General features: G+C 40.8%; 1 protein-coding gene across 1 annotated transcript in view; it reads left to right on the forward strand.

Moving 5' to 3' along the window:
- CDKL4 (cyclin dependent kinase like 4) overlaps positions 1 to 18951 on the forward strand; it is a 48252-nt gene that overhangs the window by 11972 nt on the left and 17329 nt on the right. The window contains exons 2-4 of the mRNA XM_042933184.1: positions 752 to 975; positions 4228 to 4349; positions 15390 to 15462. Of these exons, the coding sequence (XP_042789118.1) occupies positions 808 to 975; positions 4228 to 4349; positions 15390 to 15462 (363 nt within the window). The 5' untranslated portion in view covers positions 752 to 807. The remainder of the gene's footprint in view (positions 1 to 751; positions 976 to 4227; positions 4350 to 15389; positions 15463 to 18951) is intronic.

Consider the following 18951-nt stretch of genomic DNA (forward strand, 5'->3'; position numbering starts at 1 on the left):
TGCTTTATTTGACAGTCCATATCTGCTCTTTCCTCTGTCCACCAGGTGGAAGTGTAGCACTTTGTACCTTGTCTGGTTCTCAGTTCTTCCTAAACCCCCTTGTCAAATGGGTGAGGAGAGAAAAGAGAAACAATGTAATCAAGAGTATAAAAATGTTCCTTCAGTTGGATTTTACAGCATCATATTTTAATCATTTACTTGAGGATAATGAAAATAGACTAGATAAGGTTCCTTTCCACGAATTCCTTAATTCAACTGAAGTAAATACAGACCCACTATAAGAAATATATGAGATCTTGGGGCACCTGGGCGGCTCAGTCAGTTAAGTGTCCGACTTCAGGTCATGATGTCACAGTTCATGGGTTCGAGTCCTGAATTGGGCTGTGTGCTGTCTGCCAGTGCAGAGCCTGCTTGGGATCCTCTGTCTCCATCTCTGTTTGGCCCCTCCCCACATCTTCTCTCTCTCTCTCTCTCTCTCTCTCTCTCTCTCTCTCTCTCTCTCTCAAAAATAAATAAATGTTAAAAAAAATTTTTTAATAAAAAAGAAATATATGAAATCTTTGCAGTAGCTCAAAGGACCACATAAAGACTGAACTAAACTGCCAAAATAATGTTCACATCTTTCTAAGTGTATTTAAAATTAATCGATGGAAATAAATCTCTGGCATCCTGAGTAAATTGGTTTTATGTAAAAGATTGTGAGAACATTGACCTTGATGACTTGATCAAGCTGAGTCGTCTTATTTTCCAGGTGCAACATTGTGCTGCAAGGCAATCAATACAGTACCTTAAGTCACTTCAACCATAATGGAAAAGTATGAAAAATTAGCTAAGATTGGAGAGGGGTCCTATGGGGTTGTATTCAAATGCAGAAACAAAACCTCCGGACAAGTGGTAGCTATTAAAAAATTTGTGGAATCTGAAGATGATCCTGTTGTTAAGAAAATAGCACTAAGAGAAATACGTATGTTGAAGGTAGGTTAACTTTCTCTATATATCTATAACCTCATGGTATTGGATGAAATATGTATGCCCAAATTACAATTTGAATGCATCTTAAAGTGGTGTTGTTTTTCTGATTGGGCTTAAATTTCTTGGCATCAGCAACTGTGGAAAATGAGTTGATTATCACTTTGGACTTTGGCAGCTCTGATCCTGAAGTACTTTCCATTCTGGTTGGTAAATATCTACTGTCCTGAGTCCCTTCATCCCAGTGTTCACCCTCCCCCACCCCCGCCTTTCTCCGCTCATCCCCCACCCAATCCTCCTCCCCACAAACAGGCAACTAGAAGACCATCTCCCGGCACAGGATCCCCCAGGACGGGACTGTGGCATCCATAGGGGTTGGTCCTTCCTGTGTTCCACTGGTTCTTAGACCTATTGAGTATCTCCCCCAGCTATGTATACACATTTTCCACAAATAATTTGTTAGTTAGTTGTTGTTGTTGTTGTTGTTGTTGTTGTTGTTGTTGTTTAAGTAAGCACTATCCCCAATGTGGGGCTTGAACTAGGACCTGGAGGTCAAGTCACATGCTCTACCAACTGAGCCAGCCAGGTGCCCCTAAAGTTGTTTTTACTCTGATAGGATTTGACACGTAAGATTCATAAGTCTTCAATGGAAATGTTTTCCTGTCCTAGAAATGTTACGGTTTTAGAACCAGAAAAGAACCTAGCGACACTTCTCATCCAGCACCTTATCTTATCAGGGAGGAAACTGAGGCACAGGGCAGCACCTCCCAAACATTAATGTGCATTGGAATCCCCAGGGGACTTTGCTAAAATGCACGTATTGAGTTGAAGGTGTGTGGTTAGCCTGAGATGCAGCATTTCCAGCAAACTCCTTGGGGGCACAGAAGGTTTGGAGACCAACTTGGAATAACAGAAATGTGATTTATATCCTCAAGAACACACAGCCGATCTTCACTTTTGACATGTGTCATCTTTTTTTTAGGATAACCCCAGAAGTCAGTTTTTAAAGGGAGATAATAATGATCATATTATCTGTACTTTCCAAGTATTATTTTCAGCAGGATTCCTAAAACTAATAATAGTTTAATATATAATTTCATATACACCGACTGAGTTTTCAAGTACATCCATCATAAAAACCGGTTCACTGTTACCTCGCAGCCAGCAGAGGGCGCTGGTCAGCAGACAACTTATCACAGAGCTAAGCTACAGGGTGTGTCTGACCTGGCTGTGGGTTGTTTTCTAATGAAAGTAATGCTTTTTTATCCCCCACCTCCCACCTACCCACGACTGCAAGTAAGGTTAATGCTCGTAGTACCTCCTGGGTCACAGTGCCCCAATTTGACTTGAAGGTAAAAAGTAGCCAGATTCCACCTCAGCTTGGTCTCTGGTGACGGTTCCCATAACGTACCCCTTTTCTGCTTTTGGTACGTTATACCCATGCATGCCCTGAACAGTTTCCTTCCATGATAAACTTCCCTTCCCTTCCTCCTATCTTCCTGTTATTTAAATGTGATTTGATTTTTGTCCTCCTTATCACCTGTGTTACTGATACAAGTCACTGTTTTCCTGGGCTAAGTTAATTTAATTTGCAAAGGGGATATGTATTGCTCATCTACCCCAAACCGGGTTTGACCAGGTTAGCATCTGTGAATCCCTTAGCCTCCTGGTAGAGACACTGTTTCATTTCCATCCTGTGGTTTTCAGTGTAGCACAAAGCAGCTAGCTTACCTGTGTGACCTGTTTCCTCCCGTTTGCCTCTCCGCTGTCTTAGGCAACGGCAAGTTGATTTTGTGCTCTGGACATATTTTTAATATGTAATGGAGTCCTTTTTCCCAAACTGTTGAACAGCAGACACGTAGTTGCAGACTCATTTTTTTTTTTTTCCTTCAAGTCATGCTTACAGGTACTAAAGTAGAGGAGGCTATCGCTACTGGGCCTGCAAAGTATTTATGCAGCTCCTACTGTATACACAATACTGTGTTCCCTCTATATATCTTTCTGAGTAAGTGGTAGAGGGTTTGGAAAGTGAGGTATCTGTATACTGGAAAACAATAGGGAAGACGAGTTATATGTAAATAGGAGTGATCAGATGTCCTGATTCATAGCTTTTGTCCCAGAATCCGGTCTGGTTAGCACCCTCTTTCAAAAGCACCCTAGGGTGTGAGGGCGATCTGTCACCGCCTGGACTGCCAAAGGTGGTTTGGCTGATCCGGCTGGCTAGGCTGTTTTCCTCTTCCTCCCTCACCACTCCATGTGCATCTTGGAGCTTGGAGTTGCATGCTTGGCCGAAGAGGACGACCTTCCCTGATACAGGAGGACCGCTCTTCCGTCAAGGCCTAGGAGTAGCTGCGTTCCCCTGCTACAACCCCCAAACGAGCTCTCAAAAGCCTCCTGGTTTGTGCGCTAACTTACACGGTGGCCCTAGCTGTAGGCAGGATGACCGTATCTGCCTATGTGCCTGGGACAGTCTTGGCTTATGCTTGTTACCCTGATTGGATGATAAGTTATATAGTTAACTCTATGATGGATTATCTTCAGTAGAATTTTCCCTCTGGTTCATAGCATTAAACAGGTGCCTTGTGAAATCCTTCAGCTTGAGACGGAATTTAGCACATAAGACATCTAAGCATAAGAGAGAACAATAGAATCAAAGAACAGAGATGAAAACATGATAAATAAATTAAAAACACACTGTGGGGACTCGTAGAATAGGCAGCTTAATCAGAGTTGAACGTTGGGATCTGGTATTTCTGAAAAACAACACGCAAATCCAGACTGGGTTTAAACCCATGACAATATGCAAACTTAGTGGGGATTAATAATTTTTAGAGCCTTTTACTCAGTAATTCCATTTCTTCAATTTTTTATTCAGGTTATTTTATGACCTGGATGTTTAGAATTTTCACAAACTACAGAAAGTGTTTGTGGAATCAGTGCCTGTATTTTAAGTTGTGCCCTTTATTTGCTATCTCCAGAGAGATTCAAGCAGTTTAATTACCATCTATATACAGGTACATTAAATAAACCCTTAAAGAATTTATTTTAAAGAAGAAAAACATCTTCTTTTTCAACCTCAAGTTTCTATGATTCTTACCAAGAGTAGTTCCTCTTGTGAGTAACCATCATAAAATTATCCACAAGAGATGCACGGGGCATGGTAAGCAAGGCCTTCTATTGTTCAAATTGTAAGGGATCTGGGGAGAAAGTACTATAAGAAATAAAATCACCAGACTTTGTATTTCAATTCCTTTGCAGCAATTAAAGCACCCAAACCTTGTGAACCTCATTGAGGTGTTCAGGAGAAAAAGGAAAATGCATTTAGTTTTTGAATACTGTGATCACACACTTTTAAATGAGCTGGAAAGAAACCCCAAAGGGTAAGTGACACAGAAACTGAGGCTCTTGTGGCCATTTGGTTTCATTATATGTGGGATTAACTGTGGCAAATTTCAAATATGAAACATAGTCCTCTTTCTACCAAGATGTGTCTGCTGGCTACCCCTTTCCCATCTGAGTTAGGATGTGCTCAGAGGAACACGAATATTAGCCTAGAATAAAAATATTTAGGAAGACAAATCTACTACAAATATAAATCACAACACGTTTTGAGGCTAACTTCCCTACAGGCATACCTCGGAGATATTGCAGGTTTGGTTCTAAATCATTGCAATAAAGCCAACATTGCAATAAAGTGAGTCAAATGAATTTTTTGGCTTCCCAGTGCATACAGAAGTTATGTTTACACTACATTGTAGACTATTAAGTGCTCAATAGCATCATGTCTAAAAAAGCAATGTACATACCTTCATTTAAAAATATTTTATTGCTGAAAAATGCTAACCATCATCTGAACATTTAGCAAGTTATAACCACTGGTCCCAGATCACCATAACATACAATAATAATGAAACAGTTTGAAATATTAGGAGAATTACCAAACACAGAGACACAAAGTGAGCAAATGCTCTTGGAAAAATGGCGCCAGTGGACTGCCTCCACAGGGGATTTCCACAAACCTGCAATTTGTGAAAAAACACAATGTCTGTGAAGTACAATAAAGCAAAGCATAATAAAGCAGGGCAATAAAAGGAGGTATGCCTGTCTTGGATTGTCTGAATTCAAGGAATGAACCATGGTTCAATATTAGGATTCCACTGAAATTAGAATCCATATAATTCACTAGAAGGTTAAAGGAGAAAAAATACATGTGGTTGATAATATTTGAAAAGGCAGTTGATAAATTCAACATCCTTTCCTGATTCTTAAAAAAAAAAAAAAAAAACCTTAGCAAAGTAGGGTTAAATGCTTTCCTAGTGCATATGCATGCACACACACGCCCCTCTTCAGATCAACAGCTAGTTTTATACTCAGCACTAAAGGAACCACCATTCAAGTGAGAAATGAGGAAGTCAGTTGTCACTACCATAAGGCAACACTGTTCTGAGAGCTCTAGCCAATGTAATGTAATAAGAAAGACAAATAGAATATGTAACTTTGGAAACAAGATCGAACTGTCTTTATATGGATGATAGTATTCTACAAAATCTAAGATAATTGCCTAAAGGATCGTTATAACCAGTGGAATTCAGTATCATGAGTATAGCACCCCAAATTCCACACATAAAAATTAACCGCTTTTGTATCAATGAGCACTTTAGGAAAGCTAGTGGAGAAGGATCTTATTCAAATATCAGTAACAAAAAAGTTTAGAAATAAAGATAAAAAGAATTGTTCAGACTCTACATAGGAAAGACAACTACAAAATTTAAGTGAGGTACATAAATGATTTTATTTAAATGAACATGTATTTCTGGGTAGAAATATTCATTATTATAAAGATATTGCTTCCCTAATTTATTTATTTATTGCACAAAATCTAATCAGAATGCCAATGGGATTTTTTTTTAACTTGAAAAGCAAGTTCTCTAAATCAAGAAATTTTTTAAAAAGAAAAAAGGGGACTTAAACTGCCAAATATTAAATTATATCAGCTTTAGAGATTCCTTTTGACAAAATGTACCATAAACAAAACTAAAAAAGAAGTGGCAAATTAGGTAATTATTTGCCAGATGAAGAATTAATATCATTTCACTTGCAGATTTTGCAAATCAAATGTTTTAAAAGATTAGTGCCCCATTTGAAAATATATTCATTCAAAAAAACTTGAGTAAAATACTACTGTTTTTCCAGCTAGGTGCTAAGGATATAGCAGCAAACAGAACACATTAAAAAAGTTCCCTGGGGGTGCCTGGGTGGCTCAGTCGGTTGAGCGTCCGACTTCGGCTCAGGTCATGATCTCATGGTTAGTGAGTTCAAGCCCCGCCTCGGGCTCTATGCTGACAGCTTAGAGCCTGGAGCCTGCTTCGGATTCTGTGTCTCCCTCTCTCTCTGCTCCTCCCATTAACACTCCACCTCTCTCTCAAAAATAAATAAAGATAGATAAATAAATAAATAAATAAATAAATAAATAAATAAATAAAAGTTTATTTATTTTTGAGACAGACAGAATGTGAGTGGGGGAAGGGCAGAGAAAGGGGGGGTTCACAGATTTTGAAGCAGGCTCCAGGCTCTGTGCTGACAGGGCTCGAACTCATGAACTGTGAGATCATGACCTGAGCCAAAGTTGGCCGCTTAACCTACTGAGCCACTCAGGCACCCCTAAATGGTTTTCATCTCTTAACCAAGAAAGGACATTTAGAAAAATTTGTAGTAAGAAAATAATCAGATAGGTGCAAAAAGTTACACATAAGAATGTTCAACACATCATTATTTACTACAACAACAACAAACTGGGACTGACCTAATTTTCCATTAGTAAAGCTTTGGTTAAATGCACTTTGCTATATCCATACAATGGAACACTATGCATCCAACCCATTAATAAGGAAGTTGGATAGTTCATGTTCTGGGGAAAATGTTCATGAAATGTTATGTGAAAAAAAAGAGATTATAAAGCATAATTTTCAGTGTAATTGAAAATTTATTTTGAATTGTCCCTATATCCTAGTGAATGCACATATTTTCCTCTGAAAATAAAAATTAATTAAAAAACACAGTTTAAATGAGGAATTAATTCATAGTTCAACTTTATTGTGAACAAAATAGGGTTTTGTATTGGCTTAGACAACAGATTGTTCAGCCATCCTATAAGTTAATTTATAAATTACATTTTCAGAAAACTTAGAAATATAATTTTTTTAATGTTTATTTATTTTTGAGAGAGCGAGAGACAGAGCATGAGTGGGGGAGGGGCAGAGAGAGGGAGACACAGAATCTGAGCAGGCTCCAGGCTCTGAGCTGTCAGCACAGAGCCCGACATGGGGCTCGAACTCACAGACCATGAGATCATGACCTGAGCCAAAGTTGGACACTTAACTGACTGAGCCACCCAGGTACCCTCATTTTATTTTTTAGAGAGACAGAGTGCAAGCAGGGGAGGGGCAGAGAGAGGGGGGGGACACAGAATCCAAAGCAGGCTCCAGGCTCTGAGCTGTCAGCACAGAGCCTGATACAGCCTTGAACTCACTAACCACGAGATCATGACTTGAGCCGAAGTCGGACGCTTAACCAACTGAGCCACCCAGGTGCCCCTTTGAAACTTAGAAATATAATTGTTCAAGGCCCTGAAAATAAAACGTACAGTACATACTACACGTGTACCTGTTTAACTGAACTAAACATCTTTCTCTTCCCTCTATGATGCATAAGCTTTCCTGCTGGTAGGACTTAGCTGATGCTCTTCCTTTAATCTAGAATATTCTAAACTTTTCCACTTTCCCTATCTCTATCATAATCTTTACAATGAGAAATCCTACCCCCCACTCCCTTCTTAAAACCTACTTAGAGAACAGCCAGGAGAGTGTAAAACCAGTGACTAGCAAACAGAGGTAAACAACCAGGCCACATACATACCAACCCTCTTTGAGCCATTGTTTATTAGGGTAAATTCGCAGTTTGGGGAAGTCACGGTGTGCAGCCATGAGACAATCGACGTGGTGGATGTGTGGGATGGGCTGTGGGATGGTGAGATGATCATCCAGAGACCCGAGGACTAAGTTACCTCATGAAGAAGAGCTGATTTAACACTAAGATGGTGAAAATACTGCTTCCTCTGCCAGATGGAACCTCTGGTGTCCTCTACTTTGTGGGGAGCACAAAAAGCATTTGTTAGATAATAGCGGCATAGCGAGTACTGAGTACGGCGACAGTGTCGGATTTGTTCGGGTAAAGAAACCACACGGATGTACAGCAACTGAAATTGGCATCATCTGGTTAAACTTAAAACGATCTAGTCCCATTCTGTGTTCTACAGTAAGTACAATGGGTAAGTTAATGGTGATGTGATAGACATTGCCTTCCCGCCAGAGAAAGGATTTTCTCTCCCATTGCACCACGTATAATGGAATAATCCTGCCTTCAGGAAGCTTAAAATCTAATGAGGAACCAGAGATACAAAAGAAAAATTACAAATGATTATAATGTTATAAAACTACTAATGGGTTTATAAAACTATGGCTGTCCACTCCACTTCTGGCTGACAATAGCATATTATGTACATCTGTAAACCAGGGCTTCAATTTCTTTCTTTTTTTTTTTCAATTTTAGCTTTATTGAGTTGTAGTTGACACATAAAAGGTTTGAATTTCTTTCTCTTTCTCAGTTAACTGTTCACAGAAAATTTCCCGTGAGACCGGGTGTGGTCTGGTGGAGAGATAGCAGTGAATCATGAGTACTGAGAAATACATTAGTGAGGGTTGCACAAGCGTCATGTCCCAGATTATGAAGTGGGGAGATCCTTTCTCTGAAATGGCTTCCTGATTTCAGCGGGGATGGTGGGATCGCTGGATGACAGAAACCAAGTAGTAGTGCTTCGTTTCCAGAATTGCTGTAATAGGCAACAGAGCCATAGTGATGATCAAAATGTTTTAATTAATCATAGGTTCTCTCAAACCAAAATAGATGGGCAGATCACTAAAGTCCCGTTTGTTCTATAAAAACTGGGGACTAGAAGCTTGACTTGAGTCACCACGGTAGCCAATTCATAGAGCCAGGGCCTTGTGAACCAAGGGAAGACGGCTGTCCTTGAAGCATAGCCCTACAATGACATCACACATATGTATTTAATTCTTCCCCTCAGCCTGCCCTAAAGTAGTCTGCCGCCATTTACAGGACAGTTGTGCACTGGGAAAAGAGAAATACCCTATCTTTTGGGAATTACTGAGCAATGCTCTGAGGTAAAACCAGTCCCCAGTGACTTTGAAAGCCACTGTGGTTCATCAGTTTTGGGGGGATGGGGAGCATTAAGCATTAGGTCTGGTAGTAAATGAAATCTTGACTCAAATGCATCTCATGATCATCCTACCACATCCACAAATCCATCCTTGGGATTATTTCCCCATTTCCTAACTGGGCACCTGAAATAGATACACTAACAGATGGAAGAAGAGCCAGTTGACTCTGACCCAAGGAATGAAAACTCTTGTGGTAGGAAGAACCTAGTGGAAGTGTCTGGTAGGCTGCTTCTTTACCAAAATAGAAAACTGAAAGCCATACTACGTATTCGAGGAAGAGCATAAATTGGTGCTACCATTTTATGCTACCATACATACATGGTATGCTACCATACACTTTGAGGAGACACAGTTGGGAGGTAGATAAGCATGTTGCATGTGCAGAATCCTCTCCAACACTCCTATCTCCTCAGATCTTTGGATCTCCTCCTCCTCATTTTCCTAATGAATTTCTGGCAGTCAACTTCAATTGCCATAGACAACCATTTCGTCTAGGTTTCAATCAACCAATTTAGCAATCAACTAGACCCACTCCTAGCTGCTCCAGATAGTCTGTTGAAACTAGAATCTCTAGTAAGTTTGCCCATAGTGTTATAATCAGCCCAGTCTAAAATTATGATTCTTCCTGTCTGGTCCTACATCAGTGAAATCCATTTTTACATGCATTCACCACTGTAAATTAGCAACATCTTATAGTTCTTTTTTTGCTGCACAAATCCTTTTCCTCTGTTTGACTTTGTAATAGGCCCCCTGGGACATGCTGAAATCTGACTTTGAGAGGTGATGGGGGGAGGAGCCTTGAGAAGAAGCATCCCCAGGCCATGCACCTGCCTCAAGTGAGAACACTGGAGGCTTCTTGTCAAGGCAAAATCAGCCTCATCATACAAGTCTGGGCACTGCTTTGCATGACACGGGATGTTCGGTGGGAAATTGGGGTGCTCTTAGTAATACGAATACTTCCGAGAGTCACATTTCAATTCTTGAGGCTTAGATAGCTCTTTCTCAGTTAATTAACCGAGAAACTAATTAAACTCACACAGGTCAAATCTATGTTGTCACTTAGTACCCTGTAGGATTATTCTCAGTGTCTGATTTTTCAGTCATTTCGCGGTATTCCTATGGGTCCACAAAGTGAGCCTTATAGACATAAGTAAAAAGGGGTTCTTTTAGGGCAAGCATTGAAACTCTGGCTTCTTGACTGTGCCTTGAACCAAGATATAAAAGCCCTAAACGTGACCTCTTTAAAAATTTCTCATGAAGTTAGAAAGAGCCAGCACACCCCACTCTTCTTTGATTATTTACGTTTCCCATATTATTCTATCACATTCAGTCCACCAAAGCCCTGCCTTGAGAAGGCACTTTTTCCAGATGACCACAGATGATGATTTAACAATTATCTCATCACTAGGTGCCCATCTACCATCTATTCCAGTCACTAATGGTAATTAAGTTCTCCTGCCTTCAGACCTAATTAAATCAGATAGCCAATCCCCAATTCCCAATCCTTTTTGCCCACATCTACTTCTGGTATTGAATTCTGAGCAGGTCAGGATTCAACAACATAATTCACTCCAGCTAGTTTAAGCAAAAAGGGATTTATTACGAAGTGTTAGTTTATAAAATTTCTGAGAGTGCCAGAGAACAAGCTTAGTTTAAGTACCTAATGGATACCAGGTACCTTTCTAGGCCCCGGAGCTTCAATAAGGGACAAGACAAAGTCCTTGAATTGAAAGAAAGCACAAGGAGTCAGGGAATGCCTAGGGAAAGGAGGAGAATGGACCATAAACACAAAGATCTGGGGGTCGCAAGCCTAGGCATGTTCAGGGAATGGCAGGAACCGATGGGGCTGGGGCAGAGTACCTGTGGGAATGTGGGAGGAGACAGAAGGGGAGGAGGACAGTGTGAAGGGGCTGGTAGACCAGAGTAATTAGGTTGGCTTTCATTCTAGGATAGCAAGGGTTTACCGAGAAGGACTCCTTTCATCTCGGGTCCTGACAATGAAATCAGGTTTTCCCATATTAAGTTATATAACAAATTAAAACAAAGATGCTGCGTTCTGATGTGAGCATCAGGATTCCCCTGAGTGACCGAGAGAGAGAGAGAGAAGTCCCCTGAGCAATCCAGCCTGAATTCCCTGATGGCGCCACCCTTATTACAGTCTTGAGCTAGGATGTCTAGTTTTTGCTCTGAGGCCTTCATTATTCCTTGCAATATCCGTTTCTGCACTCCCCCAGAGGATGACATTTAAACACTGAGTGTCAGTTGACTTCTTCAGAAGGTTTTATTTCCCTTCAGAACACTTTGAGAAATGCTGCCTGTGGCTGAATAATGTTGCAACTCTCTATCTTTCTGGAATGAGCACTGTGTGAATCTGTATTCTCTTTGATAACTATCTTCTCTTTGTAGGGTCAGTGGTATTTGTTTGTAGTTGGTATTTTGTATATATGTTGTGTTGCCTGTGATGGAACCTGCCTTCTTGGAATCTGAGCTGACTATTCTGTTTAGGGCCATGCCATGACACTTGATGTGAGATGCCATGAAACAAACACTCCTCTTCCACAGTGAGAGCTCGGGACTTCCCTATGGCATTAGTTCATGCCTGATTCCATGTTATCGACACTAGAACCCTGGGTCCTGCCAGTCCCCACCTTGTTTCCCGATCCCAGGACTTGAGCCCCTGTGCCAGCCGTCCTTTGATCCCACCTGGCATTCCATTTCTGCATGAATCGGGTCCGGTGTTACTCTTGCTGGTCCCTCACAAGGACTGAAATCCACCTCCCTTCCCTCCACCACCACCACTGTAATCAGAATCACCAGATCTCACCAGCATTATTAAATTTGCCACCTAATTAACCTTCCTGTATCTGCTTTGCCCCCAGAAATCCATTCTCCATATTATGCCACTTGCCTTCTTGAGTCCTTTCAATGACTTTCCTTTAGATTCACAGTAAAATCCAAACTACCTACCCAGATCTATAATCCCTCCGTGACTTGGCCTCTGCCAGCCTCACCTTTTTCACTCATGCTTTGGCCACACTGGCCTCCTTATTGCTTTTCCCACACTCCCCATTCTTTCTTACCTCAGGGCCTGTTGCTAGTCTTTTGAGGCTCTTCTTGTCTTTGTATAGCGTCTGAGTCCCATCTACTGGCCTCACCTGATCTCAGACCCACATTTCCTGAACCTATGGAGATACTAAAACCCAGACTCTTAGGGCATAGACTTCTTAATAAACTTGCAGGGCACTGTTCCATTTTTACACATGAGGAACACTGAAGGCACATATAACTGGCCCAAGGTTATAAAACTTGGAAGCAGGGATTTGAACCGTGCCTCATAGTGCTCAAAAATGGCTCTACTATTCTATTACAAAAACGTTTAAGCGATGTCTCCAGCTTGGCTCTGGGCAAAGAGGGGAAAAAGATCAAGTTATATCAGAATTCAGTGTGGGAAACAGAAATGGCTCTAGATACTTCCAGTGGAAAGGGATTTAATACTGAGAATTAGGGGCTTTCACAATATTAATAATACTTAATAATTAGAAGAGCTGGAGTTAAAGGGCTGCCGTCAGCCTGTGAATATCAAGAACAGGCCGCCATAATTGTGACCTGAGATCAGAAAACTGCCCTGAGAAAAATACCTCCACACACTTGCTGCTTCTCCATATATGCCCCAGCTCCACACGGTGGTGTCTTGTGTGGACCAGCGACACCTGCAGGATGAGTTTAGTTTGTAAAAAGTGATCTAGGGGCGCCTGGGTGGCTCAGTCAGTTAAGCGTCTGGCTCTTGATTTCTGTTCAGGTCACGATCTCACCATTGGTGAGTTCGAGACCCACATGGGGCTCCTCACTGACAGGTGGATCCCACTTGGGATTCTTCCCCTCTCTCTGCCCCTCCCCCACATGCACTCTCTCTGTCTCTCAAAATAAATAGAAACTTCTAAAAAATTGATCTAAACATAGGATTTACATTTCCAAATATGATAAAATATTAAAGCTGAATGACTAGGTGTGTTTGGGATATTCGATAATCCTAAATTTTTTAATTAAAAAATTTTACAGTAGGCATTTAGCAAAAGACATCTTGTGTTTCAGATTTTTGAAACTATGCAACCAGCAACCCCCATCTCCATGAATAGGGTTGAAAAACAAACAACACCCGGATAAAAATATTTGCGGCACATATGCTGACTCCAGTGTATGTTGAGCCTTCATAAATCAACTTAAAAAAACTTTTTAAAGTTTTTATTTATTTTTGAGAGACAGAGAAAGACAGAGCATGCGTGGGGGAGGAGCAAAGAGAGAGGGAGACATGGAACCCGAAGCAGGATCCAGGTTCAGAGCTGTCAGCACAAAACCCGTTGCAGGGCTCAAACCCATGAACCATGAGATCATGACCTGAGCTAAAGTCGGACGCTTAACTGACTGAGCCACCCAGGCGTCCCTTCATGAATCAATTTTAAAAAGAGTAAACAGACCAGTCAAAAAAGACATAAAGGCCATGAACAGGAAGAACACAAAGGAAGAAATGTAATGTCCAATAATCATGTGAAAATTAAAAGTCACTAGTAATTAGTAAAATGGAAATGAAAACCAAAATGAGCTTCTTATTTTAACCACGGATTGGCAAACATAACATTGGCAAAACTGGCTGTTGGCAAGACAATGAGGGGACAGGGGCTTCGACGCGCAGATGTTTGGTGGGAGCGTTAATGGGTCTAACCTTTCTTAGAGAAGGTAGTTTGGAAGCATGTAACTGAAAGCGTCTTCAGAGGGACACTGATGTGAGCAATGGCAAAATGTCAGCAGAAAGTTACGGGGAATGTAATTGCTATCATTTACAGAGATGGCTACACGAAATAGACTCGTCCCAGATGGAGTGGAGGTTACCCAGATCCCCATTTCCGCAATGGAAAATACCTTCCAGTATTTCCAGGGCTCTGCAGGGACAAGAAGCATCCAGCCTTCCATCCTCCTGGGGGCTGTGTTCTCCCTGGCTTCCCCTGGCTGGGGACCTGCCTGCTTACCGGGTGTACGAAACTTACAAAACAACTGTAGCACGTGTGCGAGTGTGTTTACCACCAAACCCTCGGAAGTCAGTCTTCCAGTTTGCCCTTCCTCCTACAGGTCCTACCTGCAGAGTCAAAATGTAACTTGTGCCTACCGTTAGCCTTAGAAATCCCACCTCTAGAATTTACCTTAAAAAGATGATTACAGATGTTCATTGACATGTTGTTTCTAGGCATAAAATTGGGCCAACCTAATTGCTCACCAGTGGGAACTAAGTAAGTAAACTATGACACATCCGTATAATGAGACCATGAAATAGGTGTAAACGTATTAGTATTTGTGCCGCTATGTATTAAAATGTTTCTGAAAGAGGTGGGGGGAGTTGCAGAAGATGAAATGTATGACTAGCCAGGTGTGAGAGAGATTTCATCACGGATATGCTTTTATACTCTTTAAATGTTGAGCCATACGAACACATATATTTAAAATTAAAGTTAAAAAGTAAATGCAGGGACGCCTGGGTGGCTCAGTCCGTTAAACGTCCAACTTCAGCTCAGGTCGTGATCTCGCGGTTCGCAAGTTGGAGCCCTGCGTCAGGCTCTGTGCTGACAGCTCAGAGCCCGCTTCGGATTCTGTGTCTCCCTCTCTCTCTGCCCCTCCCCTGCCCTTTCCCTCTCAAAAATAAAAATAAAAAATGAAAAATAAAAACAAAAAAATGAAAAGTAAATGCAGAGAGAGACAGAGAGAGGGAGAGGAACAAAGATGCCTGAAGAAACACAGATGCCTGTGCATTCCAGCAATTATTTTGGGGTAGCAAGTTTTGAGTCAACACTTTGTATTCTTTTGCTTGTCTGTAGTGTTTGGATTTTTGTGATAAGCATGTATCATTTTTGCAGATCTAAAGTTTTTAAATTACAAAAGAAAATTGTATATCTATAATGAAAATATAGTAAAGGAGTTTTCATTAACACATTAAGAAAATGTATTTCCAACACACCCTTTGCACCCTGTTTGTTGGCCATGACAAGCCCTATGCATTCCATTTCTGTTCCCAGCTCTTGGCCCTGACGCTTCAGCTTTGGAGTTTTCAATTCCTTTTTAATTTTCTTTCCCCGCCAGAGTTGCTGATGGAATGATCAAAAGTATATTATGGCAAACACTTCAAGCTCTTAATTTCTGTCACAAACATAACGTAAGTAACATTTTCTAATATATTTGTCAATTTATTCTTTTCTTCTCAATAGCTCAACGATCTATTTAAAGAGCCAAAGACGGAGGGAAAGGAAAAAAGCTACAGAATGTGGGAAAAGCAAGTCATGGCTTTTTTTCCCAATTTCTGTAAGAACCAGATTACTAATTCCTTATGAATTAAAAATTTGTATAAACTTGCTGTTCCTTTTGCTATCCTGCTGATGATTCCTGTGGTCATATTTAAATTGAAATAAGTTTGCAGGATGTGTAACTCCCCATGGCACTTGATTTGATTTTGTTTTTGTTTTGTTTTTTTAATTTTTTTTAACGCTTATCTATTTCTGAGAGACAGAGTGTGAGCGGGGGAGGGGCAGAGAGAGAAGGAGACACAGAATCCGAAGCAGGCTCCAGGCTCTGAGCCGTCAGCACAGAACCCAAAATGGGACTCGAACCCACAAACCGTGAGATCATGACCTGAGCCGAAGTCAGTCGCTTAATCGACTGAGCCACCCAGGCGCCCCAGTTTGATTTTGTTCTTATGTTTCTTGAGTCTTTTATTCTCTAACACTCCCCTTTCCTCTATCCTTTTTCTAAAATGTTTTCATTATTAGTTTTTTACACCCATAGTTTTCAAACTTGAGCATGTATCAACCCCCTTGGAGGTCTTATGAAGACAGTTTGATGGTGACTTTTGAAATCTATTATTTCTTCTGCATTTATGAATTCAAATTCTATGGAGAACAACCTACCCTCATGGACTCTGGCTACTGTAAAATACCGTCAGAAAAAAGATGTGATTATTTCCTTTACTTGTCAGTGCTCATAGTGATAAGTTGTTATGTTAACAACCTCCAAGAGTGAATCATGAAGGGTTTGGGGTGGAATGCAGGCATCATTTCAAATTTATGGGTTTTAGGGGCGCCTGGGTGGCTCAGTCGGTTAAGCATCCAACTTCGGCTTAGGTCATGATCTCGCCATCCGTGAGTTCGCGAAGGCCCCATCTCGGGCTCTGTGCCGACAGCTCAGAGTCTGGAGCCTGTTTCAGATTCTGTGTCTCCCTCTCTCTCTGCCCCTCCCATGCTCACACTCTGTCTCTCTCTGTCTCTGAAAAAATGAAGAAACCTTAAAAAAAAGTTTTTTAAAAACAAATTTATGGATTTTATATATTGATGTGTTTCAATCCTTTGCTTTCATCATTCTCTCTGATGTTCAAATTGTCCCATCTTGGGCCAGTGGGAGCTTCTTTAAGTTGGCTTCTGGGGACTCTTGCTATAATGATAGTTTTTAAAAAATAACTCTAGACCTTTTGAGTTGGTGCCTAGACAGAGGCAGTGCCTGCTCAAAGGTACAGACTACCTTATGGTCAATTTAATGCCAGCAGAATGTCTATCATTGTCTAGGATCGCTGGAAAAGAATGCAAAATCATGGAAATGGATTTCAATACTTAGTGGAAGCTTCCTTTAGTTGTAAGGAAGTTAATGAAGAGTTCATTAGGATCAATCAGAAGCTTATATTTTGTATTAATAAAGTATAGAGAGGTGTGCCTGGGTGGCTCAGTCGGTTAAACGTCCAACTTCGACTCGGGTCATGATCTCACAGTCCGTGAGTTTGAGCCCCGCATCGGACTCTGTGGTGACAGCTCAGAGCCTGGAGCCTGCTTTGGATTCTGTGTCTCCCTCTCTCTCTGCGCCTCCCACTCTCGCACTCTCACACTCTGTCTCTCTCTGTTTCAAAATAAATAAAAACATTAAAAAAAATTTTTTTAAGTATAGAGAGATAGTATTCACAAAATACATAAGCCTGTTCTTCACGATGCAAACTGTGCTTTTAAATACTTACTAAAGATGATGCTGAATCAAAACCACATCTCTGTTGCTTCCCACCATGATATCAGAGGTATTACAGTTTACCTAAGATTCCTATAGGAGTCTTATGGGTAATTAAAATGACTTTTAAAAAATTCTATTTACCATAAGTGTTTGTACCCCATCCTTATATAATCAGGCACTTACCTGTGTACTAGGTTATAAGCCTGAATGCAGTATCTGGACTGATTTATCTCTGTATCTCTTTAATACCTAGCCTGGGTCTTTTTATATAAAAGGTTCTCACTCAATAAATATTTATTGAATAACTGGATGAATGAATGAATTAATCAGACAGTCAGCCAGTCAGTCAATCAACTTACCTACATGATTGTGACTTACTATTTCACAAACCCAAACATTATTATAACTCAATGCAACTGCCATCATTTCTCTGCTTGGAACAACATGTTCTATATCTTAAGCTTTAAAACTTCCAATCAATTATCTTTGACCTTTATTTTTTTTATGTTTATTTACTTATCTTGAGAGAGAGAGAGAGAGAGAGAGAGAGCACAAGTGGGGAGGGGCAGAGAGAGAGGGACAGAGAGACTCCCAAACAGGCTCAACACTGTCAGCACGGAGCCCGATGCACAGCTTCGGGAGATCATGACCTGAGCTGAAATCAGGAGTCAGTGCTTAACCGAGTGAAGCCACCCAGGCACCCCAATCTATGACCTCTATTAAAAATTGATATTTTTTTCAGACAAACTTCCCTCCTCCAACATAGGAATTACTTTTGAACTCTGTTTATCTCATTTTTTTTATGCACTGGTAAGCCTTTGTGTATCTTTTTATTTTATCACTGAAATGCATGCAAAGGAAACGAGTTAGGTCATATATAAGACCATGACTACCTTATTATCCCCAGAGTGGTGATCCTAACCCAGACAAGGAAGGTTAAAGTTATAAGGGATTGAGGCCTTGTTACTCAATGTGTGCTTCACAGAGATCCCCCGGGAGCTCTTTAGGAATGCAGAACATCAGGCCCACCCTAGATCTACTGAATCAGAATCTGCATTTTAACAAGATCTCCAGGAGATTCATGTGCACATTAAATTTTGAGAAGCACCGGACTCGAGAAAATACCTACTCATTTTGTTCTTTCTTACCCTTTAATATTGCCAGGATAAGTTATCTAAGTGACCCATTGAGCATCATTATGAACGCATGGATTTTTATATACTTGATATAATAGACAAAAAGAACTTCATCTCAAAACGACAAAACTACAGTGACTTTCAAAGACGTGTGTCTTTGGGGCTGCAACATCCATCATCATCTTGTTAATGTTAACGTTCTCATTGTCAAGAAGGAGGTCCCTTTCCTCACTGCTGTATCAGTATCCATCTCTAAAGCTCAAAGAGAACAATCTTCTCAAATAATAGTAAACTTTTTGAGAGAGAGAGGGAGAGAGAGAGAGAGAGAGAGAGAGAGAATCCCAAGCAGGCTGCACACTCATCTCAACCATGAGATCAGAACCCGAGCCCAAATCAAGAGTTGGACGCTCCACAGACTGAGCCACCCATGTGCCCCACAAACTATTATTTAGGGGCATCTGGCTGGCTCAGCCAGTGGAGCATGTAACTCTTGGATCTCAGGTCATGAGTTCAAGCCCCACATT

This window comes from Panthera leo, chromosome A3 (assembly GCF_018350215.1).
Source record: "Panthera leo isolate Ple1 chromosome A3, P.leo_Ple1_pat1.1, whole genome shotgun sequence".
NCBI classification, from domain to species: domain Eukaryota; kingdom Metazoa; phylum Chordata; class Mammalia; order Carnivora; family Felidae; genus Panthera; species Panthera leo.